This window comes from Dysidea avara, chromosome 13 (assembly GCF_963678975.1).
Source record: "Dysidea avara chromosome 13, odDysAvar1.4, whole genome shotgun sequence".
Lineage (NCBI taxonomy): Eukaryota > Metazoa > Porifera > Demospongiae > Dictyoceratida > Dysideidae > Dysidea > Dysidea avara.
Window position 1 is genome coordinate 17,447,079 of NC_089284.1, and position 27,201 is coordinate 17,474,279.

At 40.0% G+C, this 27,201-nt stretch overlaps 3 protein-coding genes across 3 annotated transcripts; all 3 read right to left on the minus strand.

The window, feature by feature from the left end:
• Positions 1 to 721: 721 nt before the first annotated feature.
• On the minus strand, positions 722 to 10,345 carry LOC136243110 (transmembrane 9 superfamily member 4-like). Its single transcript, XM_066034628.1, has 21 exons — positions 10,078 to 10,345; positions 9,855 to 10,004; positions 9,686 to 9,810; positions 9,285 to 9,387; positions 8,947 to 9,002; positions 8,841 to 8,894; positions 8,186 to 8,274; positions 8,090 to 8,130; positions 7,975 to 8,034; positions 7,880 to 7,931; positions 7,756 to 7,826; positions 6,625 to 6,757; positions 6,479 to 6,560; positions 6,350 to 6,425; positions 6,070 to 6,153; positions 5,923 to 6,018; positions 4,084 to 4,163; positions 3,963 to 4,026; positions 3,694 to 3,813; positions 3,550 to 3,639; positions 722 to 939 (listed from the first exon to the last, which is right to left on the minus strand). Exons 1-21 carry the CDS (start codon positions 10,237 to 10,239, stop codon positions 790 to 792), a joined length of 1,938 nt encoding a protein of 645 aa, XP_065890700.1. The 5' UTR covers positions 10,240 to 10,345; the 3' UTR covers positions 722 to 789.
• Positions 10,346 to 10,379: 34 nt separating this feature from the next.
• LOC136243086 (maternal protein tudor-like) lies at positions 10,380 to 21,806 on the minus strand. Its single transcript, XM_066034600.1, has 2 exons — positions 21,687 to 21,806; positions 10,380 to 21,157 (listed from the first exon to the last, which is right to left on the minus strand). The coding sequence occupies exon 2, from the start codon at positions 21,144 to 21,146 to the stop codon at positions 10,473 to 10,475; it is 10,674 nt and encodes a 3,557-aa protein (XP_065890672.1). The 5' UTR covers positions 21,147 to 21,157; positions 21,687 to 21,806; the 3' UTR covers positions 10,380 to 10,472.
• On the minus strand, positions 21,792 to 26,009 carry LOC136243141 (nuclease EXOG, mitochondrial-like). The gene is made up of 9 exons (XM_066034664.1): positions 25,847 to 26,009; positions 25,633 to 25,792; positions 25,047 to 25,219; positions 23,784 to 23,922; positions 23,611 to 23,655; positions 22,709 to 22,748; positions 22,539 to 22,663; positions 22,039 to 22,115; positions 21,792 to 21,989 (listed from the first exon to the last, which is right to left on the minus strand). The coding sequence occupies exons 1-9, from the start codon at positions 25,975 to 25,977 to the stop codon at positions 21,845 to 21,847; spliced, it is 1,035 nt and encodes a 344-aa protein (XP_065890736.1). The 5' UTR covers positions 25,978 to 26,009; the 3' UTR covers positions 21,792 to 21,844.
• Between the last annotated feature and the right edge of the window lie 1,192 nt (positions 26,010 to 27,201).

Genomic DNA, 27,201 nt, shown 5'->3' on the forward strand with positions numbered 1-27,201 from the left:
TACAGGTAGATCTTTCCCTGATGGTGCTGCAAGTTTTAAACTGTTGTAGTGTACTGCACATTGTTACTCGCTCACTTCCAAAGTAATTAGCTTATTAACCTTAGCTCTTTTAAAGACATTGAAATGCTAGAGAAAGTCTGGTCCAATGCAGAGATAGTTGTAAAAGGAATATTTCTACACTCCCATACACCTCAATTTATATTCATTGTATTGTTGCCAAGAGATCATATTGAAACCTCGAAGTCACTTACATTTGTTAATTGAGTCCTTCTTTACCCTATCTTATAAAACACAAGTCACACACTGAAGTACAGATTTTCTTTGGCATTTATCTAAAACTTCTAATCTGAAGTAACCATAATAGAGCGGTCATTGTATATTCATCACTTATCTTCTCCTATAAAATGGGTTACTATTTGTACCTCAGTTTCTGGTTTACAGTACAAACAATGCCACATACTAGCTCCTTGTCCTTCCACATCACATTAACAAAGAGTCCATCATGATGTAACTAAAGAGTCCATCATGATGTAACTAAGTACAACTCTGCATTAAAGCTAATGACAAACTAGAGCGGTCTGAGCAAGTTGCATCTGAGCCATGTTTAGTTAAAGCATTGCTATTACATGTTGGGTGGGAGACAAATAAAGATGTTATCAGCACAACCCAGCTTTTTGAAAACACCAAGTGCACATCTAAGGATTTCATGATCACCAGAACATAACATACTGCAATTAATATTATTATAAAGTGTGTGCATGACACATGGTCCTAATTCTATGGTAACAGTTAGTCTTGTTTGACGGCAGCATATATTTGCCTGATGAAAGTGTACGTGCTGTAGAATCCAATGGTTGCTGTTAACAACCAGAAACCAATCACCATGATGATGGTGTATCCAAAGTAAAGTATCGTGGGAATAAATTCATTGATTTCCAACTACATGGAAAAGATACAAAACATTAACATTACACAATATTCAGACAAAATGAAAATGTGTACTAGTGTTTGTAGAATTGGCATGAAATCATTATCTATATAATCAGCCATTCAATAAGCCTTTTCCATAATGACATCAGAGCAAAAAATGGTGACCTCTATTTGGGGGATTCTAATGTTTTCAAGTACAGGTGATATTGGGCGACAAATGAAGATCGATCGTTTGTGTGATTCAGGAAGAAGATATCAAGCTAAAACTAACAAGTATGGGTTTAACGCAGCAGAATAAAATTGTTTAAGTGGGTTTTGAAAATTTCGGCTGGTTTTGAAGATTGAGTAGAAATAACATTCCTTTATATACATTGTAACCATACCTGGTAACTTTGGCTTCAATAACATCCTTTATTAACAACTAAATGGTTCATGAAAAACTTCTCGTCATAGGATGCAATACTCGAAAAAAATAAGAGTACCCCAAATAGAAAACCAATGTGACGTCATTATGGAAAAAGGCTTATCATCATTAGATCAAAGGTGTGTTCTGTTAGAACAAACGTATGGTCTAATTTACTGATTTGTAATTGAACTGGGCTGTAGGGTTCTACCCAGAATATTAAGCTGGGGAAGGAGTACATGTTTTGGAATGCAGAGGGGGTTGGTTTTAGTGGTTCTACAGGATTCTGAGAGAGAATCACTGCTTTGCACACTCTAAAATGCAAAGTATGAAGTTTTTAGGGTAGGGGATCTGAGAGCATGCCCCCCCTCCCCCTTAAAAAAATTAGGTTTGAAGATGCATGATTTCGGCGAAATTCTACCACAATGCCACTGAATGTTATCCAATTGATTGTACAACTTTGGGAAAGACCATTAATTAATCACCTTCATTTGTAACTACTTATCAATGGTTTAGGTATAAACCTAGGGGAGACAATAGTCAACCCAGTGCCCCCCACCCCCAGATTGATGTTATGTACTTTCTAACACAATAATCTGCATACATACAAACTTTAGTGATGGATCAACAAATTTCAGGATATTCACGGTTTATTTTTTCAGGATCACACATTTTTCACTGAGGTTAGAGCTAATCCCATAATTGTTAATTTTCAAGGATAAAAATTTTGCGCAAAGCTAAGCAACCACAAAAATTAAGTATCTCGAAAATTGGTACATATATGGTAACACATTGGATAATTGAACTCCCACTTAACTGTAATAATATCCTAAAGAATATAAATTACTTCTAATCTATATCCAAACAGTCTCACCTATCCTAATAGAGCTAGTGATACAGTACATGCTTGATTTTGTTCCAACAAGTAACATGTTGAATTTAGTGAATAATTTAGACACTACCCTAGTTGACCAGAACTGGGAGTTGTAAATTATACTATTTTTGAGCATTCGTCAAATAATATAATGTACTATGTGACAAAGTAACATGTAATGCCTTCAGAAATAGTAACGTGTTACTGTAAATCGTGTACAGTACATGATAAGGTGTAATTTGAGTAGAGACAGAAGGGGGTTACAACCACTGGCCAATTATTTTAAACCTCAAGTCCATATAGGGCAGTCATCCTATAATCACTACTGCTCGGTGGTTTACTGCATCATAACCTTCAAGTTGTTTATGATACGAAGGACCTTTACTATCCAAACAGTATGTGACTGCTCTATTAGAGTATATTAGGTGAATGTTCTATTAGAGTAGCTGAACAGGGCTCTCACACAGGTGCTCAAGATAACGGAGGTCCTACTGTACTGGTTTTTAAAAGGGAACAATAATGAACTGTGCAAACTAAAAGAGTCTTAGAATATTGTAACAATGAACTCAGTACATTTTGTAAGGTGTCTTTGCTGTAGGGGACACTTTATTGAAATCACCATCCTTTTAAATACCACAAGATTAACATTCTATGGCTGCTTATTAACTGCTAGCACCTGCTACCGTACGCAAGGAAATTTTGACGTCAAAAAACTTTGACAAATCGGTTTAATTCGTCAAATATAAATCCGTCAAATGTTTCTAAGCGCTTTTAAAAGTACAGGTTTTGTCTACAATTTCTTGATTTTCATCAACATTTTATTCGTCAAATCTGCTGAAGTGTGAATTTGTCAAATTTTTCTTATGTCAAAATTTCCTTGCATACGGTAACTCACAGCTAAGAGATATTAACTAGTACACACCATGTCCCAGCAGCACTAATAATGAATTGAAAACTTTGACACACCCCTTAACGACTTATTACAATCAATCATATCAACTATGCTTCTTACTGGCGGAAGGCTCTTCTGTTTTTAAGTGCATAAATGTTTCTGCAATGGTTTTTTTATGGGCAATAGTTTATTGCCTGAATTCCTATTTCATTTTAAATCAATAATTTTAAGTTTAGTTAAACCTGTAGTTACTCACTACAGGTTTAGGAATACCCTCATTACGTTATACCTGGCATGACATTACTGGTAAAAGATATTGAGCTTTTTTTATACTACTTGTAACATAAAAATAATGAATTCCAAACTACCAAATTCCCATTCACATTTCACAACAAGCCACTAAATTTGGGTCCTATACGAACACATCTGATAACAACATTTAATCATCACCTTAGTGTAATAGTAGACTACAGAATATGCAAACACGTAGTATGAACATGCTCCAGATAAAAACATTGATCTCCACCACCAGTGATAATCCTGGAATGGAATTATGTCATTAACACAAGTCACTGGTGACGTTGTCATGGCTACCTCACTGCACAGCTGGAAGTACACCATCACTATGGTAACCTCAGAGCAGGCGATGATCAGGATGACAAACACAAGAAATAAGAATCCAAACAAGTAATAAAACTGATTTTCCCAAATTGCCTGTGGGAAGAAGAAATGGTACACTTTAACAGTTGGTATGTATTGTTTTTACCATATTACTAATATTGTCACACACGCACGCACGCACGCACGCACGCACGCACGCACGCACGCACGCACGCACGCACGCACGCACACACTACACTTACAGTCAGTATAAAGAACAGCTCTACAAACACTGCTCCAAATGGCAGAATACCAGCTATCAGAGTGCTGTATAAACAAACAATCCAATCCTACCAAAACATTAGAGACACCACAATGACTCACCTGATGAATGGAGACAAGTACCAAACTTGATCAGGAATCTGTCGTGGAATCTGATTGGTCCTTACCGGGTGGTCATATGGCTTTAGGAGGGAACATTACATAATAACCATGCAACATATTAGGTATGGACAAAGTGTTAAAGTAACAAGTATAAGAAAAAATTGGGAATTTTAAATTAGATTAGGGACAATGTATAATGCTGCAATAAAAAGTACTGAAACAAGCTGGATCGGAGTAGTACGTAATGTCCAAATACTGTAAAACAATAAGAAGTGAATATCTCTACTGTGACAGTGTATAGTGCTGCAATAAAAAGTACTGAAACAAGCTGGATCGGAGTAGTACGTAATGTCCAAATACTGTAAAACAATAAGAAGTGAATATCTCTACTGTGCATTGAGTATAGCACAGTAGAGATATTCACTTCTTATTGTTTTACAGTATTTGGACATTACATACTACTCTGATCCAGCTTGTTTCAGTACTTTTTATTGCAGCACTATACACTGTCCCTAATCTAATTTAAAATTCCCAATTTTTTCTTATACTTGTTTGTGAAGTTTTTTGCAAGCTTATGATCACTAAATATCTGCTGAATTACTCACAGCACTGTTATACTAGATTATGACTCATACAAGAACAACTGATCAGTGGGCGTGGCTCTACATAAGCCTGCAGACAATAATGGACGTGGATGTGTGCATATCTACATGGGTGTGGCTACCATATGTCTACAGACTGTAATTTACGTAAGTGGGCGTAGCTCACGAAAGAAGCAGAGCTACGCCATGACGTGTGGTAACACATTCACATTTAAATTAGCACGTAGGGTCAGACCCGAATAATCTGTAAAGCAGGACCTGGATGACACGACTCGGTTTAACATTGTTACTAATTAAACTATATTTATTGACTTACACATTGCTATATAGTTCGCCGTGAGTTGCTCTCTCTGATAGATATCAACAGCGAGTCTGACGTACGCGTGTGTTTTTGGTACAACCGGCGACCACGAGTATTCGAATAGTTTGATGCAATATACACTGGTATGGAAGCCGTACTGTAGTCTATTAACACTCTGCGGTAGAACCTTGACTGATGGCCATGGTAAAGCAGGATAAAAGGTAAGACAATAGTGCAAGCATTGTATGTTTATCAATATACCAAAGGTTTTTTCTTAAGCGATCTAGAAACGTTTCTGCGAAAGAATTAGGGCTGTAGCTGTAGCCAGTTTTCCGCTACGCTTTACTGAAGGCGTCAGGCAGGTAGGCAGGCAGTAGAAAATTCCATTGACTAATTAAAAAAAAAATTCTGTAGCAACTTGACGGAAACGTTTTGGGTCGATCTGAAGACACTTTTGGGCAGGTTTTACCCAACCAATACTGTCATGTCGTTGTGAGGAAAAATCGCAGCAGGTTTTTAGGTTATATTATATCATGGATCGCCCCCACACCTTCGATGTCCCTATATACAGTACTATTGTACTGTATGATATACTAAGTGCTCGTACTGCATGAAGACAAGGAAAATTGCTAACAGTGGTCCTGGCCATCAATTATCTGAACTGTGGAAGTGACTGTTCTATTAGAGTATTTTAACATATAAATGCAAGGGCTTCATTTATCCAAACTTTTCCATTATCCGAACACACTTTGGGCCCAATGAGTTCGGATAATACAAGGGACCACTGTACTGTGAAAAATATTAATGAGGGAAAAGTTGCTTTTCTATACTTCTTAGAAAAGTGAATTGTCTCTGATAAAGAGAACAAGCAATTCGTCAAAAATATTCTCATCAAACATATATAAGCTATGCCACAAACAATACATTAACACATACTTGTTTTCTGAAGCCAAAGTAGAATCCAATGAAGATCAGTGGTACTGATATACCAAACCAGAGACACAGAAGAGCAATCATGGTAGTGAAGGGAACCTGACGGGATCAATTGTGGGGTTGAGTTTACCAGCTAAGTATGTGACTCACGGCTCCTGATGAGTGTGCTCCCCAGATGAAGAAGTTGAGAAAGAAACCAGTTCCAAACAGGATACCGGGGTACAGGCCAGCAGTCTGTTAAGAACAATAACACACAAGTATAAGTTGTCAATAACAGATACGAAGGAATCAAGAAGTTTTTGTTACAATAAAAAGTTTAGTTTCAGAGGAAAATGCATAGACCAAATCTCTGTCCTTATAATGAGGACATAAGAGTTTTATAGAGAAGCCATATTATTCCAAAGATGATCATTCATCAGTGTTCTCTTACCATTGCAGCTGCTTGTTTCCAGTTAGTGCCCTTCAAGGTTTTGTACAATCTAGCAGCATGGTAACCTCCAAGAATGCTAAGAAGGGATGGGTGAGGCTGAAATACAGACTAAATACCAAAATGTCTCACCCCATAAACATGAAGAACACTATAGCAGCAGTCATCAGTGCCCCACGGCTTGCAGGTGACAACATCCCAAACATGGCAAATACTATAAAACCAAACCCACAATCAATAATAATAATAATACAACACTACAATTACTCATTACATACCAATGATCACTAGTACCATACAGAACAGTTGTAGACCAGAGCCTATACATGCAACAAGCAGCATGGGGTACTGGGGTGGACGGAAAACATCTCCATGAACTAGTTTCCAGCCTGTCTCTTCCAGTGCATCATCCTGTAACAATAATTGTTAGGCTAACATGTTTACACTACTAGAAAATATATAATGTTGGAAAGATAAATCAGGTCTATTATAAAATAAGATTAAGACCATCAACGACTTTCCATTGAAAATGTACAGCAAATTAGTTAATGGATAATTCAGGAAATTTTGACGAAAAAAAAAAAATTGATGAATCGTTTACTGTCAAATTTCAGTTCGTCAAATGTCAAGTGTCTCAAAAGTCAGTGTTTAGATCTGTGATTTCTTGCTTTTTGTCAAATTTTAATTCATCAAATCTGTGAATTTGTCAAGGTTTCCTTTCGTCATTTTCCTGTTATACAGTGACTAATCAAATGCTAAGATAATACACTCTGATATGATTAATATTATTGTATTGATGATTGAACACTAGTCACCAGTAGATAGCTGTTGGAGTACTCACTAACATTGACAAGCCTTTGACAGCCTTACAACTTAACTTGTGCCTTTAAAAAAATAGCTGATTTCACTTGGACCAAACAGTGGTCTCAGTAACAAGATCATTTCATGATAGTGATCAAGTAACCAAAAAAATTGGCCACAACATAGAACAGGCCTTTAGGTATAATTATCCCTTATGTTGGCTAACTTCTTAAGATGTACTTCTTAAGATGTACATCTTAGTACCACACTAATACAACTATGCAGAGCATGTCAACTACAAGCTGGAACATTGAATACTATGTGCCATATTACAGCACTTAACAGGAATATGAAATGAGGAGTAATTAACTTTGTTAGTGAAGAATCTATGTGGCCATACAACAAACAAAAAAGTCCAAAATTTAGCACAGGTCCCAGGTCCTTTACATCAGTTACAAATACTATACGAAACACAAAGTTCAGCCTATGAAGAATAGATTTATTGTTAGGAGGGCATGATGGCATAGCAATGTGTATATGAACTAGAGTCTGGATTATGTAGGTGTCCTCGAGTGTCCAACAGGTACCAGTGTACATGACCAACTCACAAATTCTTCATCACGATTGTAGCGGGCAATATCCCTCCTCAGTGTGCGGACAATAATGAGAGCCAGTATACCTGTAGAGAGAATCTGGTGATCTGCATACACAGCTCACATTATCTACACCCACCAGATAAAAACAACACTATGGCAACTGAATTGCAGATGGCAAACCAGTGAATCTAATGGAAACATAATAACATCATTGTATATATGATGTCATACCTCAACGTCACTCATGTGTAGGTACGTGTCCCATCGCGAGGCCCAGGCTACGTTGCTAGGCTACAAATAATTCCAATAAAAGGACACCAGCTTCTAATGGTGTGCTAGTTCTTACCTCCCATGAGACACTGTAGCTGAATATGACCTCATTCTCAGCTATGGAAGGAGGACAGACAATAAAAGTGTAGGTCATGATACGATGGTTACTCACAGTCTGGTACTAATTGTAATACTTCCACTTTGTAATCAGAAAGTGTACAAGTTTTAGCCTCTGTTGCTTTTAGGCTACTTGCAGCAAAGCTATTAGAAAACACAAATTATACAACTAAAGACATGGTAAATATCACAAAGTGTAACACTCAATACATGACATCACCAATAAAGATAAAGATTCTGTTATTAAGTTTTGTTATTAAAATAAGCAAGTTTATTGTTCTTCAAGTTGTAATACCAAGAAGACACTACTATACATTGATGGAAACAGGTGTAGACAACCCTTTATCCCAAATGTGGCCGACCAAAAATATAGCCACGGGCCCACAGTATAGTGTTGTTAATAACAACACTTCACAATAATAACTGAACTCTTGTTAATCAACTCATTTCATTGACAGCTGAATTCTCCTGGTGACCACTGGCTAAATTGCCGGATTGACCTTCCTAGAACTACTTAGTAACCACGCAGCTAAATACTCTCTATGAAATAAAGAACTCAACTGTGTTGTTTTTACTTACAAAATACTAACAAGTTATTACATGGCTAAGTCTTTGGGATCTGCCTATACATTCACAAGAAGAATATTTTTACTGCATATGTGCAAATCATATCAACAAACTGGACAATCACGGTAGACACACTAACACACCTTCTTGGCACCACTTCAAATCCAACAATCCTATACAATTCCTCATCATCAGCACTGAACAAGATTACAATGATGCAAACTGATTGGCTACAAAGACATCACTCACGTGCTGGTTACAGGGTGATATCTGATTGTCATATCAAGGTGATTATTGAGGAACACCTGACACATTACAACTACTAACACACTGTATGACACTTTAAAGGAATACAAAAATGTATAGCACTTGCCATCTGCATGTAACACAGTACACACACAGGTAGTATGAAGCAGCCATAAGTAATTGTGTATTGTCAACTGAAGACTATTTAGTGTCCAAACAAAATATCTAAACCTACACATTGCAACTACTTCAGAAATGTAGCTAATTCCAGAAATGATTTTCTTTTTGTTGCACATCATTTTTTGTTATATTAAAAAGCAGCTACACCAAATCATGGTTACCTTTCCTTCTACAACAAAGCCCAGTTTGAAGCCATCCTCATACTGGAGCTCCTTTGTGTTGATGTTCTTGAAGGCAGTTGCAGCTGGCAAGTTATCAATCAACCTACACAATTTAAAATACAATTAATACATGGACAAGGTGGTTTGCCTTATGATATTCTTGTTGTATAAGCAAACATTACATCCACATATCTCAGTGTGTTATAGTCTTAAGTACTTCACTAGTAAAGACTGTTAGCTTACACATGGCTTAAACACAACATTAACTGATATGCTATTGTTTTCCTAACAAGAGTTCATATGGACTCTCTAGCCAACACACACATAATATACTGTGCAGGAATGTTTATCATCCCCCCCCAAGGCCCCTCTCTGCTTCTCTGGCATATACACCATCTTACATGTGTAACGTGTAATCTTCCTTGATCATGTTGATGAACATGTTGCTTTCTTGTTTGGACAGTTTCAGAGGAGTGGTACCACCCCCACAAACCACTCGACATTGGATTGATTCATGAACCAACATCTAAAGGATACACTCTCACATATCACCCACAGTCTCTTTCTCACCTCATAAGGGGTGTTGACAATGCGGTCACCTCTTAGTATCTCTCCAAGGTTTTCAGGCTTATAATGTAGCTTGCTGTCTGATGGCTTGCAGAAAGGTAGTGCATAGTAGTCGTAAGGTAATTGTGTTTTAACGCTCGTCATTTTAACAGCCTGTGGTGGGAGAGTACTTAATGTGGTGCATTAATAAGAACAACATGTTGGACAAATGGTTTATAACACTTACCCTTATGTCTAGTTTCTCTTTAGCCTTGTACTCTGTTGGAGCCACTCCAGGGATGTAGAAGGAATTGGATAATTGCGCTTGCATTATCACACTCGTCAACATAGAGAATACAAACATTTTAAATATATGTCGACAACACCATAGTTGATGCGGTAACACCATAGTGAATCTTTTCGCTAATAAATATTAAATTCTATATATTCAACTGATACGACCAAATGGCATGAAGCAGCGAAGTTAACTCAAGCGCATCAAATACATTTATAACTTTATTATTAATAATCACCGCGCTTATAACCGAATAATAGATTGTGGGTGTAAGAATAAAAGAGAAATATACAGTAAATATACAGTAATTATACCGAGTTTCCTAATCACAGGAAGAGAGCTAAGAACTATTGTTCATGTTCCAGGAGTGGTGACATTGTTTCTATCTCCATTGACACTCTAGTCACACAACATGCCACAAATAATTCAGCCCATGTGTCTTCATCTTCAATACGTGCCACAATTTGGGTAGGGTTAATATCCACAACCTGGTAGCTAAGTGGTCGCTTCAGTTGCGTCAGCACCTTTAGAACATTGTCACAATCTTTGTCCCATTCATATTGTAAAGGCTCCACTCCAGTTAGCACACATTGCACAGCTTGGCTGGGAAATAACATGAACTCGCTTTTCATTGGTCGTACATCAGTCAGGGAGACAGTAGCGATAGCCTGGCTATCAAGGAGACGTATCTTAAGTAGTTTGGCGGTGTGGTCAATTTCAATCACATGAGCTCTATGCCAGGTACCAGTATGGTGGGAAATGATTGGCTGTCCAGTAACCACATCATCTATACTTTGAATTTCAGGACAACTTTCAGCATAACTTGACACCTGCTCCATGAGCCCCTCCCACTCTGCAGACTGCAAACAGCCAATCAATTGATCTGATTTCTTTCCATATAGCCTACTAAAAGCAACCACCTGACCAACTGATAATTTAGTCACACTGTGTTCTGTGACATCTACCCATTCACTCAGATACTCCAAGTCCTGATCATCATCTTCTATTCGAAGCACACCATTATCTCCCAGCTTGGTGGCTAGTAATGCTGGTTCATCAGTAAATGCTACTGGTTCTAGATAATCATTGTCTTCTTCAGCTAGTGATAAGCCGGTAGATTCTACTTCACATTCAGCTTGCAGTTTCTCCAACACCTTTTGTGACAGTTGAGCTCCTGACCCGATGGCTTCTACGATTACTGTTGGTCTCATACCTTGAGAACCAGGAACAGACACACTGATACGTAGTTCCTTGTTCATTGCAAATTCTTCCATTAAATCTCGATAATAACTAGGCCATGATTCTCTGCGAGGGACGTTGGCTAATGAACAAGCTATAGCTTGCATGGGGAGAGCGTTGCACTGATCAGGACAAGCACGTAACAGGTCAGTTGTCAATAATACTGTGTTTCCATAGTCAATAAAGAACACTTCATAAGTTCCATCTAAGAAAGTTTCCTTCACTTCAGCTCTGTGCCAATTATCAGAGTCTCCAGGTTCCTTGGCTAAAAGAAATGATCCGGCAGACCACACCTCTCTGCTAGACGTAGGGTTATCATGACAATGCTCCTGTATATCACTTTCTAGTGTGTGTAACTCATTGACACAGTCAGAGCGCTGCACATAGAACAGTGAGGGGTTCTCAATGTGACTTATGTTTCCCATGAACACCTCACGAGGTGTAAGACTTATCTGGAAAGGGATTTGTAAATCATCCAACGAGCCAACACTACCACCAAGAGATTCCTTGCTACCATCGGAAGATAGTTTCTGATGCTGTGTTATTGGAAGACTTAACAAACGATTAGCCATCTCTTCTTCCTGTTCCTCCTCTGCTGTCATAGCAACCACAGGGGTATCATCACTAGTGGTGGTAGGTGATCCAGTGGGTTGGACATCAGCAGCAAGACCAGCTGTGTCTTGCAACAGCTCTGTAACGTTCACCTCACCTTCTACGGTGCTGACAAGGACGTAGTACTTGCCATAGCCAAGTAGTTGCTCCACAGTAATGGTGTACTGCTCACCCTCAAGAATGAGCTCTTTAAACTGCTGTACAACCTGGTCAGGAAACTTCTCCACTCCACTGTCCACACATGAACAGCGAATTGCTTGTGCAGGTAGAGGTAGAAACTCTGTCGGCAGAATGGCCAGGTTCTTTACATTCGTCACTTCTGAGTTGCCATAATCAACAAAGTTGACAGTCACTTGTTGGTCATCAATCTCTGTCATGTCACTATTACTGGAGTGTGTAACAACTGCTCTATACCAGATCTCATCTTGGCTGTATCGTGAAGCACACACCTGGCCCACTTGTGCTGAAGATAAAGGGTGGGGCTCCTTCATAGCCTCATCAAGCTGCTGCATCATGCTCTCCAGGTCACCAGCCAGATTAAGGGGTTGACAAAAGAAACTAGCAGGACCCTCCACATAAGATATATACACGTCAACCTCATTGCCTTCATCAAGTTGAATTGTGGGGTACTGGTAATCAACTGGGATGTTTCCATTGGGTGCGGAGTTGTCAAGGGGAATGTCCTCATGAGTTGTGTCCTCACCATCTGGTGTTGGTGTAAACAGGTGGTCGAGTAGCTCACCTGAAGCTGTTTCCAGTTGTACAATATGTCGGCCATCTTCTCTAACTTGCTGCACTTCGATACAGACCTCTTGGTCAGTGATGGTGTCTATAAACAAAGTGACTACATCTTGACGATAAGTACGATCTATTTCCCCTGTGATGGAACAGCATATAGCTTGGGCTGCTGGCAGCAAGAACTGGCGATCAAGAGGTTGAATTCTGTTCATTTTGACAACCTCAGAGTTGCCATAATCCACAAAGAATACCGACACACCATCATCATGAACTTCTAACACTTTAGCACGATACCAAGAGTCATCTTCTGAATACTGAGCAGCAACAATTGTGCCCACATCAACTGCTGGAGCTAGTTTAATGTGTTCATTGTAGTAGTCAGCCATTTTAGCCATCAAGCCATCAAGTTGGTCACAAGAAGACAACGGTCTACACCAAAATGATGCTGGTGAAACACAGTATGTTACAAACATTGGAACTCTTGATGACACAGGTAGACACTGAGACACAATTGTGTCAGTTTCTACTGTAATACTCACTGTAGGTCCTGTTGTTATGGAAGTAGGTGGTTCAAAAAATGGCTGCCCATCAGGTGTTGTCATATCAACCAAGTGAGTATTCCCTGCCGTCACTTTGGTTGCCGTAACAATGCACTCAACATTTGACACGGCATCTATAAACTCATCATCATTAATAGTTGCCATGGTAGCACATTTAATGGCCTGTGCTGGTAACACACATAACTCATCACTTATTGGACGAATATCAGTCATACACACCCTATCAGTATTGCCATAGTCCACATAAAACAAAGTCACATCATCTCCGGCCAGGGACACTACTCTGGCACGATACCATGTATTATCATCTCCAAATAAAGCCCCACATATCATTCCCTTAAATGGAGTCACGGTTGCTGCAGTAACATTATCACAATGTTCAGCCAAGTTCCCCATTACTTCATCAAGGAGGCTAGCTCGCCGTAACAGCTGGACATAGAACATTGCCGGCCCCTCAACATGGCTGACTATTACTTCACAAGGTGTTCCTACACTGAGACACTCGGTACTTAACGTCTTCACTTCCTTCACTGGACTGGTAGTGGATGGTGGTGGCACACTAGGGACTTCATCACAAGCTGTTGGCTCTTCTATCTGCTGTGTAGTTGGAAGCTTAACTACATATTGATTATTTGGTAGCACTTCCGAGATGTTTATTGTTAAATTATCCTCTCCCTCAGGCAATTCTGTGCCTTCTTGTAAACAACATTTGATGGCTAGTGGAGGAATGGACACTACTGAAGTTGGTATGGTAACCATTTTGTTTACAGTCTCTGTGTTACCATAGTCAACAAACATTACTATTGCTGTAGAATCAGGATTCACTTCCAATAGTTTCGCACGGTACCACTGGCCATCCTCCAGGTACTCGGCAACAACATAACCACCCGTCTGTAGTGATTGGCTGGACAGGAGCCCAGCTCCCTGGGAGTGTTCTTCCAGTTTCATCTGCAGCTCATCCAGTTCTGATAACCAATCCTCCAGCTGGCAATAAAACGAACCATCAGATTCAATATGGCTAACCACAACAGATGTACTACTGCCACTCTGTAGGGGAACTCTAGCAGGTAGAGCTGAGCTGGGACTTGCAGCCACACTCACAGAAAAGCTCTTAGCAACATCCATACCACTGGCATCCATGAGACACACCTGCATAATATCAGATTGTGACCCAGCAATGAACTTTGCTGATGTAGTGGCAGTCACCCATGATGCATCAAAGCTATCATGATCCACAGTAGATACTACATCCTTAGTAAGACTGCACTGTATGGCTTGAGCTGGTAGTGCATATAGTGCTGGCTTCAAAGGAGTTGTCTCGCTGATATCAACTACCTCAGTGTTTCCGTAGTCTATGAATTTCACAGTCAAAGTGTTATCACCATGAGCCTCTAATACTTTAGCACGGTACCAGGCTCCATCCTCAGAGTACTTAGATGCACAGTAGGAGCCAACATCATGCGATGTCACATGACCTGATCCAGTAGTATTTTCAAGTTGTCCCATCAAATCATCAATGGTGTCCAAGTTAGATGTCAGTTGACAGTACAGCTCTGATGGGCTGGCTACATACACTACACTCACTTCTTGTACAACATTCAGTGGAACTTGTAGATCAGGAATAGAAGCTGGAGGTGTTGGGCGAGCAAGATTTAGAGAATCATCATCAATGACATTTCCAGATTCTCCCTCCAGTTTAACAATGTGAGTTACTCCATCTGATGCCACCCCTGTGACAATTGCAGTGAACTCCTGGTTCAAAACTTGTGAATAAAACACACTCTCAGAGTCTGTAGTAATTGGTTTGACATGTAGTGATTTGTGCAGTGAGCACAGGAAGGCTTGAGCTGGTAGCTGACACAAGTCAGGGGTCAAGCAGCGAAGGTTATCAATGGTGATAGTATCATCATTGCCGTAGTCTAAGAATATCACACTGATATTGTTGGCAATGACGTTCCTCACTTCTGCTCTATACCATTGACCATCCTCAGAGTAACAGGCAGCACAATGTAGTCCAATAGTCACTTCACTGGGTGATGCTCCAGCTTCTAGTTCACACAGAGTAGACAACAGTTGCTCCAACTCAGAGGCATGACGTTGGTCTTGACAATAAAACTCTCCAGATGACACACAGTGAGTTACAACTACAGGAAGATGATTGTTTATTGATAAAGTAAGAGGGGGGACATGCGATGGTTCAGCTTTGTCTGCTTCAATTTGCACTAAATGGAATCCATCTCTAGTAATTTTCTGGATGGACAAGATCACTTCTTGGTCAACCAAGCTGGCAAGTTGGGAAGGAGATAGTTTGGCGTTTTCAGCTAGTGAACACAGCACAGCTTGACCAGGTAAGGTAGTCATATCATTGTCCAACGTTACTAAGCTACCCTTGATGTTGACAGTATCGGTGTTGCCATAGTCACAAAACCTCACCAGTGCTTGGTTACCATGGACACTAACAACTTCAGCACGGTACCATTCATGATCTTCAGTGTAACAAGCAGCACAAAATATTCCCTTCTGTACCTTCTGAGGAGCAGAATTTTTCTGGTTACATTTATCAGCTAATTGGTCTTGTAGTAAAGTGAGGTCGGACACATTACAGTGTAGTTGACAGTAAAATTGTGAGGGGCTCTCCACATGACACAAATAAGCTGCATGAACTGTACCTACTGACAGCACAAGTGGTGACACCGTACACTGTGATGCAAACAGAAGTTCACCACTTGAAGTGTGTAACTTGACAACATTAGTTAGGTCTGCTAGAGTGTCCACAAGTACGGCTTTGAACTGTTGTTCCAACACTGTGTTAGTAAAGGAATCAAGGTCTATGGTGGTTGCCATGTCATTGGGAAGACTACAACAACAAGCTTGTGATGGAAGATCAGTGAATACAGCCGGCAGGGGCCTGACATCAGCACAATCTACTTTCTCGGTGTTCCCATAATCCACAAACAGCACACATACTACAGACTGGGAGGCAATGGATGTGACTTTAGCACGATACCATTGGTTATCTTCTACGTAACGAGCAGCACAGTAAACTCCTTCCTGTGGGTCCAGTGTTGCCATAGAATCAAAGCCATATGACTGTAGTTGTGTTGATAGTTCGTATAGTTGATCACACAAGTCATAAGGTTGACAGTAGAATTGTACAGGTGACAGGACATGACTTACAACTACTTCAACTTCAGATGATTTCTGAAACAGGTTGACCTTAGCAACTGTCACTAACTCTTCTTGTTTGCTGACTTCTCCACTCCTGTATTCTTCAGTCAATTTCATATTCCATACTCCATCATTCATTCTGCCAATGAGCACACCAGAGACTTCACTTTCTTCTGTCAATGAACTGTGTGCACAGCAAAAGGCTTGCTTTGGGAAGACCAATTGGCTGAGTTTAATTTCTTTCAATTCATTAACTTTAACGGACGTTGTATTACCAAAGTCGACAAGCAGAACTTCTACCATACTGTTTGAGCCGAAATTGATTACTTGAGCTCGGTACCAGCCGCCATCTTCAAACAGCACACAACAGGCCAGACCAATAGACACCTGTGAGGGAATGACAGGCCGAGCAGTAGGACAGTAGCTGACTAACTGATCCATTAACTTGTTCAACTCTGTAACACATGATGCTAGCTGACACCAGGTATGACCAGTGGAAGAATTAACATAACACACATACAGTGAATATGGCACATTAGGGAACAATGCCAGTTCCTTGTAGCAAACTGAAGTTTGCTTAATAGCATGACCAGCTGTAATAAGCTCTGAAGATATGTCCTTATCATCAGTTGTTGTTAAAATAAGTTCCATACGTTCTGGAGACAGTTCATGTACTAATGCAACCAGCGTCTTGTCCAGCAAGGTGTTAACAATGAAGTCACATGACCCAGCAGTCCACTGGTAACCCATTGAAGGCCGCACTCTAGCCAGACCACACTTGATTGCCTGCTTGGGTGTTGAGCACAGCTGAGCATCCTCAAGACATTTCAGGTCACTAATGGCAACCCTCTCAACATTACCATAGTCCACAAACTGTACCGTCACTTCATTGGTGTCAACGGAGATCACGTAAGCTCTGTACCACTCCTCATCTTCACTATATTGTGCAAGGCAGTAGGTGCCTTCTTGTGGCTGGCAGACGGGTGGCGCTGACACACCACTGGTTGCTATGGTGTCTGTGATGGCAGCTAGCTGATCATTGAATTGCAGTAGGCTACAGTAGAAATGAGATGGACTCTCCACATGTGTCACCATTATGTCAACTATGTTCCCCACCTCTAGCTTAGACAGCAAGTTCGGCAACTGTAAACCTATTCCTGTCTGAGTTACTGATTTTGGTACAACAGACTGTGCTCCAGATCCAGGCTGAGTTTCTGTTCTAGAAGTTTCAGGTTGTGCATTAGCCATAGGAACCACAAGGCGTAGCTTGGTGGCTTCTTCAACAACATTGTTGCCATCAATTCCAACCAATGAAACAAGGTAGAAGCCATCTTTAAGTGCTTGTTTAGCAGTCATATGAAACTCCTTATTCAGTAGAAAGTCACCAAAACCATCAGCAGCATTGGAGTCATCCACTCCAATTATTGAGCACCTAATAGCTTGAAGAGGACATGACACAAATTTTGGCAACAACTGTTTGATTCTAGCCAATGGTAACACTTCCTTGTTGCCATAATCAACATACATGACGGACACTTCGTTGTCACTCTTCACATCTTCTATGATGATCCTATACCAACAATCATTCTCAGTGAACTGGCCACATGCATAAGACCCCACAGTGGGATGGTAACAGGCCAAATCTGCTGGACGAAGTTGGCTATAGTAAGAGTCCAAACTGTTCATGAAGTTCGTCAAATAACTATCGTTGCTTAATAGCTGACAATAGAACTGTGATTTAGTGGCAAATGCGGTCACCAACACTAGAACACTATTATCAATTGTAAGTGACAGTTGTGGTATTGTTAGAGGATTAGTAGGACTGTCATCTTGTAACAGATCAAGGATTGTGGTCCCAGTGGGTCCTGACTCTCTCAGTTCTGTTTCCATAACACCTCCCTGACCTACAGACAAAAACTTTGCATACATCACATCACTCATCACAACCTCTTCAAACTTGACGGCCATATTGTCAGTGTAGCCGGAAGATCCCACAAGTCGGCAGTGAATAGCAAAGGCTGGAAGACCTAAAAACTGACCATCAAGTTTCCTCACGCCACTTGATGGCAGTCCACTGTATTCCTCATGGTTTCCATAATCAAAAAAGTATAATGTTGCATCATTGTTACGTACTGCAGTGATCTCAGCTCTATACCAGTTTCCATCACTGCTGTAGCGTGCACAGCATACCATACCAACATGTGGTACTAATAGCTGGTGTTCTGACTGGTCCTGACCTCCATAAAATCCGTTCAGTTGTGTAGCCAGGTCTTGTATCATGATCTCATCTTCTTGTCGTTGACACCAAAAACTGTCTGGACCCTCACAGAATGTGACATAAACAGGTACAGTAGTTCCGTGTGCCACACGTGAAGGACTCACTGCTGATGGAGCTATTGCAATGGGGGTATCGTCAGCACTTGTTAAAGAGACAAAGTAGACATTTTGTTGTTGAACACTATTGATGGTACAGTAGAGAGATTGTTGTACTAAAGCTTCAAATGTCTCCACTTGCTCTGCAGTCACTCCAGGCCCCAGACCTTCCAGGCTACAGTTAATTGCCTGAGCCGGCAATTGCTGATACTGAACTGGCATAGAATACACTTTCTTGTTGTTGACATCTTCTATATTGCCGTAATCGACAAACAGTACTTTACAAGTTTCGTTCTTAATTTCTAAAACTTTTCCTCTATACCACACCATATCCATATCATACTGTGCTAGTACAGATGCTCCCTTAGTTGGTGCAGCTAGCACACTGGCCTCGCTTGACTCACAATAAGCATTAATATCACTTAGCAACTGCTCAAACTGTTCAGCATGCTGCAACAATTGGCAATAAAAATCTAGTGGTGAATTAGCATAAGTTATTTGGACTGCCAGCTTGTCACCAACTGCTGGGCTAAGACGTTTATATTCAGTAGAGCCACTTGTGGTTACCAGTTCCTTTCCTTGGCTGCCTTTTGATGCTGTTGTAAAGCTGAGCAACGTGCTAATGTCCACGCCTCCAGCCATTTTATCACTCAACTTTACCAGTGGGTAGCCATTGGACCTGTCTACATCAATGACTGACATTTCAAGCCCTTTGCTTAGTACTACTCCCTCTAACTGCACAATCTCTGAAGGTGTCCACTGTTTATCACCATCTACCCCATGTAGGGAGAAACAAACTGCCTGTGCTGGTAATGTAAGGAATTCTGGCTTCAGCTCTCTCAGCCTGTTAATGGGAATTGTTTCACTGTTGCCATAGTCAAAATAAAAGACATCAACAATGTCATCTGTCACTTTCTGGATGATGGCACGGTACCAACTGTCATCATGGGTGAACTGAGCAGCGACCACATCCCCAGGACAGATGGTGAGTGGCTGAGGTGAAGTGGTGGAATAAGTTGAGTACAACTGCTCCATTAAATCATCTACTTCTTCAGTATTCCGGATCAGCTGGCACCACATTCTTGCAGGTGTCTCGATGGCTGTTACTAGAACGTTCTCCTTGTTGCCGGACTCAAGAGTGATGTAGGTGACTTGAGACACACTTGTGCCTTGTGACTGTGCTAGACCTTCTGATATCAGCTGATCTGATATAAGGTAGCCATTGGTTACATCTGTTAGCAACACTGCATGAATATCTAAGTCCTTGGTTACAAAGTTAGCAGTTAAACTAGCACCAGTTACCAGCTGTTTAAATCTCTCAATCATAGCATTTACTTTATGTGGGGGGTCTGGCGGGTAAACTCCATATAGTGCACACTTGGTAGCTTGAGCAGACATGTGGAAAAACTCAGGTAATAATGAGAACAATTGAGTACTAGGAAATGAACAAGTCTCTCCACTATCAACCAGTAACACTGCACAAGTTGTCTTGTCAGTCACAGATACAATCTTTGCTCTACAGAGATTCCCATTAATGCATACCACACAGCCAACATTAGGGTAGAGGGCTTGCAAAGGAAGAGGCGTCAGTTGGCCTTTCATCTTTTGGTTTAGCTGTTGGTGAATGTTTTCAAACAATACAGAATTAGCATCCAACTGCAGCCAGAAATCTAATGGTGAGACGGAGTATGAAACATGAGACTCCAGTGGAATGGAGATTGGACATAGCAAACTAGGAATAGTGGGAAATCCATACCCCAACTTGATGAGGGCATCTGTGACGGAATCATTACTACCACCAGTTGCCTGATAGAGTGACACTTCTTGTGGTGTAGCGTGTAGTGGTGGAAATGTCTTATCAGAGAAGCCATGATAATGTGCAAAGAAAGGTTGGTTTAAGGCAGTCTTCTGGAATACACTGATTAGATTGGGCGTCCACTGGTTACCACGGGAAACAAAGTCACCAAGGACACAAGGTTGAGACAAGAATGGTAAGTGAAAGTATTTGTCTTCTGCTCGTCTCATCCTCTCCACAGGAACTATCTCTTCATTGCCGTAGTCAGGGAATAAGACACAACAATGTGTTTCATCTTCTAACTCCTTCACAATAGCACGATACCAGCTGCTGTCAGCCTTGGATAAAGCACAGCAATAAGCACCAGGCTCAGGAGAATATGTACGACTGGATGAAGAGGAGAACTCTGTGTGCATTTGGTGTGAGATTTCCTTCAGCTGCATTGAGTCCTGGTTCTCAATTGGCAGTAGGAAGAAGATTCCATTGGGTAAAATATTAGTCAACACCACTTGTTTGTAGCCAGCCATGGAAGCCATCTTATGACAATCTACAGAATATAAAGTATCACACATAATGTACACATGTAATTGGGAGCTTTTCAATGGTCTCTTAATAGTCTATCCCAGTGTAGTGTTAATAACCACTGACAGGTGGTCAGGACACCTGGCTGGTATATGCATACATGATGTGTGTAATCTAGCCAATCAACAGCCTATTTTGTATTTAAAATTAATATAACAAGACAACTGGTTTAGTTCCTAAAAACATTTATCAGTGAAGAGTAAAGAAAGTAATCGAGATCCTTCTCAACAACAACTCTATTTCCATTAGCAATTTAGCTATTTGAATATAATATATGTAGCATACTGGCACCAATGTATTAATCTAAGAATTACATTCAGCCACACCAGCTGCTGTAATGCAACAATACAGCACATGGTACGAATACAAAACTTCAATATAGTCAAAACAGCATTAAGTACTCGAAGCTTAGTACCCGCCATGTCTACACGTGCTCTCACGCGGGATTCACAAAATGCAACTACCAACTTAACGTTACTCCAACTACTAGTTACCTGCTACGGAACGCGAACACTTTCTCGGTTAGAATATTGTTTGTCGCCCGTAGAATACTGGGATAATCATCGGACAAATCTATATGAATCTTCTGCACGCAGCCCTTTGATTGGACATGTATTTCGATTGTGGGTTTGAAAAAATAATGCATGACATGTTATGTGTTAATGTTGTGAGTGCCTAACAGTTGTTCTTTCCTTTGAGAGTACTGTTTGATGGTGTAGGTGTCTGGGTGGTGACCACGCTGCTTCATCTCTCTCCACACAGCTTCTAGTGACTCTAGGTCATGAGAACTCCTTAATCTAATATCATGTAGGAGAAATAACACATGTTTTCAAAATTCAGTACTACCTTTGAGCATATTTGATCAATTCAAACTTCTCTCGAGACATCATTTTACACCCATCAATGGCACACAAGTCTTTACACTGAGGGTTAATAACACACATTACAGGTTAGACAACTTTCTACTTGGGAATGAATTTTGTAAATTGGATTTTAACATTTTAATAAATTATAGCAAGAGTTCTTACTATAGAGGAGGGGTTTACATACTCTATTGCAGTGGATACAATATGAGTAAATAATCAAAGAAAGAGTGCCTAACTCCAATATGGGCCATCAAAAATGACAGCCACTAGTTTTTCTGAATATTTTAGCAAATATAGTAGTCCCTTGAAAGTTAGTGTATGCAAGCCAATATTAACACCTTTCCCGTAAATTTAAGGGAAGCCTGTGGACTTGTGGCTGTCATTTTTGATGGCCCATGCATACTAGAGTTAAACGCTCTCTCTATATATGAAAAGGTAAGCTGCAAAAAAATAAAAACCCGTCCCTCAAAAGTAACCCACCATCTTCTGATCCAGATGTGGTGTCAGCTTCATTCCCAAGTGTCCCTCCAACTCCTTCAGTGTTACCTGATACTGCTGTAATGACTTGTCTCCTGTTATCGGCTCGTTGGGGATGACAAATACTCCTGAGTTGTTGTTAATATACTAATTCATGTACTCTGTCACCATACCTAAGTGTGGTTCCCCATCACCATCATCTGCCATGATCACCTATTGTGTACACGTAAGTGAAGTGGTATAAACTTTAGATATCATCAAGAGTTCATAATATCAGAGATGCCAACCTCTGAACAATTTTAGGAGTGAGACCTCAAACACTACTAAAGTGCAGTTCCAGGATTTTTGGTAGTGAAGACCAAAAAAAAAAAAAAAAAAAGGTCGCTACATGCTCAAAGTACAAAAATAAGCACAGGTCTGTCCAATTTTAAGCACAGGGTTAATTATGAAGCAGATCAGGCGTGAGAAATGCGTGAGAACTAAGCTGAAAGGGTGAGAAACAGAGGGTTAGGCGTGAGAGTGTGAGATTACTAGCGAAAGAGTGAGACTCACGCCTAATGCGTGAGAGTTGGCATGTCTGTAATATATAGAGAGATATCATAAATGACTAATAGTTGCCATGACTATAGTTTAGTGAATTCAATGAATTAAAGGAAATACACTAAAAAATTTTTTTGCCAATTAAAAAAGCTACACAGTTCTTTGAATTGACTTAGTTCTTTGAATTGACTTAGGGGTCATCCATTATTTTCAGCCTTTACGCAAGAGTACAAAGAGTACGCTAGGGGGGAGGGGGTTAAATCACACGTACACTTATAAAATGATGAATAATCATTGTGCATATACTGTACATAGTATCAACATTTATACAGTATGCTTTGTGAGGGAGGGAGGGGGTTAGAAAAAAGAGTACTCTTTGTACGCTTGCATAAAGACTGAAAATTATGGATGGTCCCTAATCATAAATCAAAACATTGGGTGCAAAGAAATTGTGAAACGCTCAAAGCTTGACATGTTGATTCGCCAAACTCTCGTCTTGCCATATTATACTGTCATTTAGTAGTTGGTGTCCTACCTTGTACAAGTGTGTTGGCACAGCAACTCCGTTACGTCCAATCACCTACACTAAATACAGCGCTAATAAAAACACAACACCACTAAATAACCATGCAGCATGCAATTATGATGACCATATTTGTATGCAGCGTCTAAAACATTGTACTGACATGCTTGCAATGTGATCATCACCTCATAATGGACATATTTCTTGCCATCGTTCCCTTTTCCATCACTGATGTGTGGCAGAAACAGGGGACCAGAGAATACCCTCACTTCTTTGTGGTGTGCTGCTAAATCTCTACAGTACAATTCCAGCCTGCTCCAGTAACTGGAAAAACACAAACACACGTGCATCTATTATCTATGCAAGGCTCACTGTGAGAAGAAAGTGATATGGCAGAAAGTATGAATTATTTTATTATGTGTAAGACTAGTTGTGCTCATAGCAAAAGGTGGGGAGTAACAGGCCAGTAGGTGCTGCCATATGCGACACATCGAGTATATTTCATTTGAATATACTGTGCAAATAGCCTACTGTGCAAAATTTTAGCCAATGGAATTACAGGTAAAAGTGGCAAGGTTGAGTTCTTGTGGTTCCAATGTTTCTCTCCACCAGAATTTCCTGCCAAGCAGGTGCTCTAAACATAATTATGTCATTGAAATCAGTTAAACTCTACTGATATAAATATTCAAGAGCACTGACTTGAGGCTTTGGGACTAACAAAAAATATTTAGACCAACATGTATTACATTCGGGCTTGTTCGCACCTTTACTCAACCTTGACGTAATATGGGGCTGTGCAAATAAACTGGCTCATCACTACAGCCCTAACACTAGTGTTAAGTAGTAGTAAGTACTGAAGCAATAAAGTAAAAACATCTACGCTACAACAGTAGCATCTATTGCGCTTTATCAGTGCTAGTACTTGTGTATTGTAAGTGTATTCTAATTAATTAGTGCACACGCTAGTTTGTTGACTTGTAAGGAAGAGTAGTACCAGCAGTTGTAGCTCAATAGTGGTGTCTCCAGCGTTGCAAGAGGTGGATAGTGCCTGGATTATTGTTTAAAAGCTGTTTCCAGCTCAGTGCGTGAGTCCAGTCCACGAAATACATTAGGCCATGCGAGGGGTAATTTTGTAGATCACTTCTGAAAATATTTTTGAAAGATGAAATGCCTGAAATTTGTGCAGTTTGAAAGATGAAATTTGACGATTGAAAATGTGTAACGAAAATTTACAGAATTTTACGGAGTCTAACTTTTACGGATTTACTAATTTTAAAATTACTGACTTTTACGGAGATATTTGAAATGAAATATGTCTTGAAAGATGAAATATGGGCAGTCATCTTTGAAATTTTGTAGACGATTTTGGCTCGTTACCTACCCCTCGAGGCCATGACTCAACTTCTACTACATAAACCATGGACTCATACATGTGTGACATCACTCACCCTATGTTATTGTTCAGTAGTTGTGGTACCACATTGGTGAGGTAGAATGTGTCGTCCATTTCTTGTTGGTCCTGTACATGATTGGCAGCAGCAGCCATGTGGCCTCTGGACCAACCACTACCCAAATAGTCAGAGTTGGTAGCTTGATATTCAGCTGGTACAGCAGGGTCTAACTAATAACCAACTGGTATCACCATAGCATGTGGTAGTCTCGCCCCCAGACCACAAGGGTCTGGTGACAGGCAATAGAAACGCTAGGCAGTATAAAACAAAGCCTTACAATTTCCATATGACATTATGTATTAAGGCATGGATTGAAATTGTCAACGTTGATGGAGCGCTGCTAAAGACCCATGATGCTACCGTAAAAAAGCATTGATGTAGACTGTGAATGGGACACAGCGATAAAGAACAACGTGAGTTCTAGTTGTGTGAAAGTATAGGAATATCTGATGTCAGAGGTGTACTCGAATTTGATTGGTAACCAATGAATTCCTCGGTCGTATACGTCACTGCCAAGAGTTTGTATTGCATGTCACCAGACCCTTGTGGTCTGGGGGCGAGACTAAACATGTGGTGTCTGTACCTTAAAATGAGACTGATGTCGATGAGCAACTTTGCTATGGTGTAGAGTGTCATGTGTCAACAGTTCAGCTACCCACATAGGAATACGCTTAGCATTATCATATGCTAAACTGTGACCCTTATAAGAATACATGGTAATGTTTGTCTGTGGAACGCCATACCTAGTAGAACACATATTTCTAAAATAACAGTTAGACAAGGCTCATAGTTCCTACTTAAACAGTCGATCCTTCGTCTCTGATTCATCTTTAGCTAGTCTCAGTTGCTCTTGTACCAGTACAAATCCTGTAGCAGTCAAAACAGACCCGACTAGGGCACCCCCCGCAAACAATCGGGCAGAGTTCATGTGCGCGAAATAATAAAATGTGAAACTAGTATATTCAAAAGATACTTTGATAGTGATACTTTGATAGTACTATACTACGATAGTACTATAATGAAATCCTTTAGTGTTTACAATGAAGAGGTTGGTATCAATTACTGGAAGGGCATTCCACATGCTTTAATGAAACCGTTCATTCTATACTTGATCTCTGACTGTATACTATTAGAGTTATTGATCAATTAATTATCTAATTTATAGAGTGTCAGTCAATTTTTATATTCCAGCATACATTTTCAGGAACTAGGTCGTGAGCAAGGATTTAATATTTACGTTCAGTGTAGCATCAACCATATTAAATGCTTCAGATAGCTATAACTTACGCTGCAAATTCCCGCCAGCATAATTGGCGAGTGCATGCACGGCAAACTGGAGGCGGACCGTTTATGTTCAGCCCGGACCATTTATGCACTGGCATGGGTGGTCCGGGGGGACCAGAAATCCTGAGATTTTCGAATCTTCAATATGTTTTGACAGATTTCAGAGCAAATGAAATTTTAGCATTTGGAATAATCATAGGAATAATTATGTTATCTGGATCTGACATGTGATGTTTAATATCATGACGTCATGAGATTTCAGATTAGCAGATCTAGACACCTCAGCTGCATGAGACGAGAACTGCACCATTGGTAGTATGCCAGGATGTGGCCTTCAGTGCACTATACTCTTCTGTCAACGACTGCCAAATGTTTCTGAAGCCTAAACAAGCTTTCTTTGAAACCCTTGAACACCCTCCTCATGGTTTAAGATCTGTAAAATCACAAGTCAATTTTTGAAGGATTAAATTCATACAAATTAAACTTATACACAACTCAAATGTGTTAAATTATCGTATAGCCAGAAATTTTCGAGGGACAAAACTTTCACAAGCATTAACAGCTTCTCGAAAAACATAATCATGAAATGTTCGAGGTTACAATACATAGTTATTACTTTAGCACTAGGCAAACAGTTTTGCAAATGTTTCATCTCTTGAAAATTTCTGGCTATACGGTAGTTACGCAGTTGGCTATATAGTAGTTACAGTCAGGTATTATGTTAGAGTGCTCTGTTGAACAGGAGATACAGCCTGTATCAGGTTGATTTATCTGATGACGTATAAAGTAAATTGGCAGTTAGGTTATGTATAAGCCCTGATGAAATTGGGTATCAGAATTACTGAATATATAGTAGAAATTTGTCAAC

Coding starts and splice junctions, on each gene's coding strand:
- LOC136243141 (XM_066034664.1), bottom strand. CDS start 25,977: ATGAACTCTGCCCGATTGTTTGCGGGGGGTGCCCTAGTCGGGTCTGTT. Junction 25,793..25,846: donor ACGAAGGATCGACTGTTTAA/GTAGGAACTATG, acceptor GTGTTCTACTAG/GTATGGCGTTCCACAGACAA. Junction 22,749..23,610: donor TGCCAACACACTTGTACAAG/GTAGGACACCAA, acceptor TGTACACAATAG/GTGATCATGGCAGATGATGG.
- LOC136243110 (XM_066034628.1), bottom strand. CDS start 10,239: ATGGTGTTACCGCATCAACTATGGTGTTGTCGACATATATTTAAAATG. Junction 8,895..8,946: donor TATCACCCTGTAACCAGCAC/GTGAGTGATGTC, acceptor AATCTTGTTCAG/TGCTGATGATGAGGAATTGT. Junction 6,561..6,624: donor TATGGTACTAGTGATCATTG/GTATGTAATGAG, acceptor TTGGTTTTATAG/TATTTGCCATGTTTGGGATG.
- LOC136243086 (XM_066034600.1), bottom strand. CDS start 21,146: ATGGCTTCCATGGCTGGCTACAAACAAGTGGTGTTGACTAATATTTTA.